This window comes from Geospiza fortis, unplaced genomic scaffold (assembly GCF_000277835.1).
Source record: "Geospiza fortis unplaced genomic scaffold, GeoFor_1.0 scaffold244, whole genome shotgun sequence".
NCBI lineage: Eukaryota > Metazoa > Chordata > Aves > Passeriformes > Thraupidae > Geospiza > Geospiza fortis.
The window spans coordinates 2,610,660-2,616,876 of NW_005054370.1; the positions used below are offsets into that span (position 1 = coordinate 2,610,660).

Genomic DNA, 6,217 nt, shown 5'->3' on the forward strand with positions numbered 1-6,217 from the left:
AGCCAATGCAGTACCTGAGGATCATCTTTTTGTCTGCCCTGTGCTGCTGCACCCTGGGGAGTGCAGGAACACGGGGAAGCCGTGAGGGGTCCATGTTTATGTGGAGCTGCAGCTCCCGGCTGAGCAATGCCATGGGATTCTCCTTCTGATTTTGCCCCCACCCCAACAGGACCTGTCATTGTTGCCTTGTCTCGCCTGTGATTTCCATGCTCTGAACAGTGACCTCGATTGCTTGGAGGAAGCAACACCCGCTGTTACATAAACTGTGGAGGGCGAGCGCTCTAGGAAGGGAGACTCCACCGAGCCATCAGTTCGTTCTGATCCCTTCTGGATGGGCAGAGGGGAAGCTGTGGGGTGATCTGGCAATAGCCTCGCAGCTGGCACGGTGTGTGCTCCCTGCTCTCCTGCACGCACGCTCCTCCCCGGTGTCGGAGCAGCCTGCCAGATGCATGGCCCTGAACTAGGAGGGATTTTCTTGCCACACAGTTTGGGCAGCCCGGCTGCACTGTGGGAGCACAGGCTGGGACATGTGAACTGCTTCTGCAGGACCCCATGCCCTCTCCTGGGTACCCTGGCTGGCCAGGGTATGGCTTTGATCTTATTCTGAGCACAGTTTTGCTGAATTACACACAGCTCCTCACTGGGGCCAGAGAGAGCTCCTGAACTGGTGAAGAAGTGTCTTGGGTCCCAGGGCATGGAGCGTCCTGGGAAGTTTGGAGGGTGAGGGTTTATCCTTGCACGGGAGGAGGAGAGTGCGAGGCAGGCTGACCCACTCCCATGGGCTGCAGAGAGCTTTGGCTAAACCTTCCCAGCTCCATTCCTTGTGTGCTGCCACCAGGAAAGGAGAGGGGGAGACGTCGTGTGCCCCAAGCCCCGTGTGCTGCCCTCAGGGAGGACGTGCTGTGTCTGGCCCCGGGAGGGCAGGGAAGGAGCTGTGTCCTGTCCCGCTCCGGGGGCAGCACCCTCGGGAGGTTTCCTCCACAGGTTCTTCCCTCTCCATTTAGCGTAAGGATGAGCCAAGTCCCTCCAGGACTAAATATAGTCAAAGTATTCGTTCTTCAGCACGGATACAAAAGCTGTCGCGACGGAGCCGGGAGGTAAATGGCCTTTGGGGGCTGACTGTGCTCTTCCCTCCGCAGGTCCCGGGCTGCCGTGCCGGGGCTCGGCCGTGCACGGGGCTCCCCAGCGTGCCTGCAGTGCTGTCACCGAGAGGAATGCCAAAGCGAAGGGGCTAATGAGCACCAGAGAGGGAGGATCTATAACTTCCAGATGGCAACGAGCCCGTAATCCCTTTGGGATGAATTAGGCACTCGTCAACGCAGCAGAGCCTGCTGAAGGGAGCAAAACACACCACCTCTGGCTCCAGGAGTGCTGTGAGAGGCTGAGGGCATCCCAATGCTGCCAGCGCTGGACACCCTGCCCCAAGCTGCCTGGCTTTGTCTCACGGAGCTCTTGTGCTGCTGGGAGCCTGTCCCTGAGCACTGAAGTAATTTTTGTTTTAACTGATTGCATGTTCTCCAACCAAACCCCATCTGGGTCCTGCTCCTCCTGATGCAGAAGGGGACTTCTGCCCTTAACAGAAAGACTTCTTCCTTCTGGTTTTTATGCCCTGTGGGATTGTAAAGTGTCTTTCTTCTTGGATTTCATCTCTCATCAAAGTGTGTTTTGAGGAATTAGGGGCTTATTCCCATGGCTTTATAAACCTCTGGGATCTGAGGGTTTCTGCGTTGCTGCTGCTCCCACCTGCCTGCGATGGGGCGCGAGCAGGAGCTGATCCAGGCTGTGAAGAACGGGGACGTACCTGGAGTGCAGAAGCTGGTGGCCAAGATCAAGGCGTCCAAGAGCAGTGAGTACCTGGGCAGAGAGCCGTGAGCTCCCTCCCCCTGGCTGGGCACTCCTGCCAGTCCCGGGGTGTGAGTCTCAGTGCTGGCCAAGCTGGGGTGCAAGTGCTGGCTCTGACCCCCGGCACATGAGTTATGCTGCGGCCGGAGGCGGGAGCACAAGCACAGCCCGTGCGGATGAATGACTGGGCTGTAAGCAATCCTACAGCTGAGCTGGGGTTCCCCTTGGGCTCGGGGCCAGGGGCCCTGCAGTGTGAGCCACTGAGCAGTTATGGGTGAAGGGAAGCAGCCGTGGCAGGGGGAAGTGAGCCGCTTTGGGGGGGACACTGCTACAAAGGGTCTTTAGCGGTTGCTGCTCACTCCCAGCCGTATTTATCTTGTGAAAAATTATCATCCCAGCCAGTCGACTGGAACCAATCGTCAAGCCTTGAATTTCAGTCTGGTAATGTTTAACCCTTCAGCAGGGCTGTTTTCTTGCTTGTGCTCTCGGAAAGGTCAGCAGCAAGCAGAGCTTGGAGTGAACAGAGGGTTCGGGGGTGTCCCCAAGGGCACTGGCGTCCTGCAGATGCTGCACAGCATCTGGAGGAGATAGGGAGGGTGGAAAGGTGGATGAGATCGTGGCCACTGCCACAGAGCCTGTGTATAGAGCTGAGCTCCTGGTCATTTCTCCTGACAGACCAAGAGAAGGAAACTGGGAAAAGTAAATAAAAGGGCTCTCGATGCCATGTCTGGCTGGGGGAAGGTGCACCCTGGCTGCCCGGGCTGTGGGAGTGTGGATACCTCTGCCAAGGCTGCTCATCGTGGGGGGTCTCATGGGGGTGGGTGGGAAAGCTGAAGGGGACTAAGCTGTCCGGAGGAGGGAGAGAGGAAACTCAGGCAGGAGAAGGCTTCTTAGGAGCAGCTCAGAGCGGAGAGACTGGCACGAAGAAACCCGAGTTAGTCTGAGGATTATAAATGTGAGGAGGCGGTCAGCTCCCCTGGGTCATCTACTGGAAAGCTTTGACTGGGCCAGAACTTTGCAAATCTCAACTGCTGGGCTTTCAGAAGGGCTGGGAACCACCTCCTCCCCAGAACAGGGGCATCTGGTGCCCCTTCCCTGGATGAAGGTACTGGGTGCCATTGCCTCTACTGCTCAGGGACTGTGCCTGTACAGGGTCCCTGAGCTGAACAAGAGCAGTCTGCCCGTGTGGATGGGTTGAAGGACACCCCCAAGGCAATAAATAATGTCAGGACATGAGTGTCCTGCTGGCTGACGCAGCCCCGTGCCCTAATCTGGTGTCCCATGGCCAGGCAGTGTGTGCAGGCTGGGGTGCTCATGGCTTTCCTCCTCTTGCACACCCAGAGGGGTGAAGTCACACTTGTTTTCTCCTGTACCCTCGAGTGACTCTCTCACAGTTCAATCCTGTCTGTTTTCTCTCTGGAGTCTTCCCCTCCCTGCAGCTGTGGGGCACCCATGTGAACATGTGTGTTTAACTCCCCCGCTGCAGCGGCATCAGCAGCTCCCTCGGCTTATTTTCATTTTATTCCTTTATAAGGAGGGGCCAAAAACCCCTGACCCCTCCAAGGCCACTGCTGCAAGCCCTCAGTGGGGCTCCTGTGCTTGACCTGCTGTGGGGCTTGCCTGGTGCTGGAGGCTCATCCCTGGCATGGAGGGCACCACTGCTCCCCGTCCCTTATGGTTCCCTTTCCCTCTTCTCACCGATGCCATGTGAGCCAAGCATTTGCTGCCTTTGCTGCTCATTAAAGTGCCTTTTCCATATGACAGGCTGAGATGCTGATTTTTATTTTTTTTTATTATATATTTTTTTGAATCCCTCTAAGAGTCCTTCTGCTGTGTCAGTGGATTGGGAGCTCGATCGCTGTGATCAGCCCTCTGGGGCTTCCTGTGCCTAAAAAAGTCACCGCACGTAAGCAAAATCCAAGCGCCAGTCCCGGCAGCGGGAACTTCAGGGACGCGTTTAATATTCTCCGTGCGCAGCCTCCTCCCCGCGCAAGCGCTGCCGCACAAGTGGGTCACAGCACCTCTCATTCCGAGGTGCTGGGGCGGGCAGGGACAAGATTTTTGGGGGCAGGAGCCAGGAGGGAAAGGGCAGGCAAGGGCAGCTGTCCTGCCTGCGGGAAGGGGACATCGGCGCGACGCCGTGGTCACTCCTGCAGCCAGGGAGGGGGTTCTGGTCTAGGAGAGCCAGGCTGCTCCTGCCGGGCCAGCCGTGCTTTGCTGAGGCTCCCTGGCAATGGAAACATCCCGCTTTTTATTTTCCTTCTCCCTCTCCCCTCCCCTCTGCCTCGGGAGCGTTGCAGAGTTTAATTGAAATTGTTAAACGACCCATCACGGCTTTGGCCTCTCTCCCCCGCGATCAATCACGTCCCTGGGCGGCTGCCCTCGCCAACAATGCACCAGTTGGCCCGGCCAGGGCCAGCACCGAGGGGTTGGGGCTCCCGGGGGAGGTGAGAGGCAGAGCCCCTCTGGCCAGGCCCCTCAGCCCCTCTGGGGCAACAGCTTCTGGAGCTGGACAGTGCCCGGCAAAGTTTGGGTGTCCCCATCCCTGAGTGCAGGATCCAGGGACAGGGGATGGGGGGATGCCAGGGTGATGCTGGGAGAGGGGGAGCCCCTGTGATAGTGGGGGCTGGAGGAGCTGTGAAAGGCGATGGGAGCTGGACTCACTGTTTGCCTTCCTCAAGGGAGTGGTGAAGGTTTTTGTTTAAACGTATGCAAAGTACAAAGAAAGGGCAGCAGCTGAGCAAACTGGTGTGAAACTCTCAAGGACAGGGAGCAAAGCTCTGCTGGGGTTCACCTGCTGCCTTGAGGAGGTTCGGTCAGCCACTTGCCCCATTTCACCAGCTATGTTGGTGCTTTGCAAACCTTAGATATTAAGGACTGGGGTGGGCTCATGGGACATGGCTGTGTTTGGGTCATGACCTAGCAAGTTGTTAAATGCAAGCTGGTCTTGGCTTTATCTCCAGGCCTGTGTTGGAGCCTCTCACCGCTGCACCCCAGCAGCACAAAGCATGTTAAGGTTTTCTCAAGAACTGTGGCAGCCCTCAGATGCTGCTGCCACCATCCAGTTTGGCAGGAGAAGGGCGATGTTGCTCCACGTGCTGTGAGACTGTAGCAGGCAGATGTGGGATAAATCGCTCCTTCTCTCCCCCTTGAATTTCCTCCTAATCCCTAGTAGCTGTATCAGCTTAAGCCTCAAAGCGTGAGGTTTAATATCTCTCCTGTGATTTGTTAGCCGTTGCCACCGGCGCTCTGTGTCCCTGTCCTCTGCAGAAACATCCGCCCTCCTTTTATGACCTGCTGGGATTTCTGCTTCTCCCAACACCAGCAGGTCTGTAGTTGTTTGGGGGAGAAGTTGCTCCTTTTTTGCAATCCGTTAGTTATTTTGTAATAGTGTTGGATGTGCCTTTGTGCCTGGCAGCACCCCCCCTTACAGAGGAGGACTATCCTCCTCTTAGCTGCTGCTACTGAGCAAGGCTTGTCCCAAACCCTCAGGTACTCCAGGTGCTATTCCTGGTGTGGCTGGAGAGCAAAGCTCAGACTGGCCTTGGGCAGGATCTTTATCGTGTCAGGCTCTGTTACACCCGATGGCTTTCCCTGGTGGCAGCGGTGCAGGGGTGCCTGGGCACCTTTCCTGCTCCACTCCTGCCCTGGGCAGTGCAGGCGGCTGGACCCAGCTCTGCCACCGAGCACAAGTGTGGCTCTGGCCACATCCCCTGAAGCCCAAGTTTCGAGGACGAGTTCCCAAAGCGTCCTTGGCTGTGTCCTCCCGTCCTCTCCCTGCACGCTGTAGGTCTGACGGGCTGGACCGGCTCCACAGCCGCGCTCCGACTTGGAAAGGCCGTGGGCACGCCTGCGGAGAGACGCTGAGAAACTCTGCCGAAACGGGCAAAACTCCCTCTTCCTCCGGGATTGAGCCAGGAGCGGGGCGAGGCCCCGTGCCCGGGGAGCCGGGCTGGCGGTGGCCTCGTGCTGGGGACCCCGCCACCCCAGAGCGTGCCCAGACCTGCTCCTGAACCAGCCTGTGGTGGGTGGGTGGTGGGAGCGGGAGAAAAGAGCCTTCAAAGGCTCTGGAGAGTGCGGCAGCCACGAGGCTGGATGGTGGTGGGGCTGCAGCTCCATGGAAAGGTGGGGGTCAATCCTTTCGTCCTCCTCCTGTGGCTCCTGACCTCCCTGGAAAGGGGGTCTCCTCTGGTAGCCTGATGTTTGCTGGGTGGGTTTTCCCATCCTGGCGTTCCCACCTCTCTAGCTGGGAAGGAAAAGCCCCACACAGGCAGCGGAAGGAGTGAAGGGATAGTTGGTTTTCAAAGCTGGGCTCCAACGGGTGTTGTGTTTGGAAAGGGGCCCAGCTGCCACTGGAGCGCCCGGAGCCAGGGCA

At 57.9% G+C, this 6,217-nt stretch overlaps 1 protein-coding gene across 1 annotated transcript in view; it reads left to right on the forward strand.

Moving 5' to 3' along the window:
• Positions 1–1,144: 1,144 nt before the first annotated feature.
• The window catches only part of CASKIN2 (CASK interacting protein 2), a 29,182-nt gene continuing 24,109 nt past the window's right edge, over positions 1,145–6,217 (forward strand). The window contains 1 exon segment of the mRNA XM_031059919.1: positions 1,145–1,846. Within this exon segment, the coding sequence (XP_030915779.1) occupies positions 1,753–1,846 (94 nt within the window). The 5' untranslated portion in view covers positions 1,145–1,752.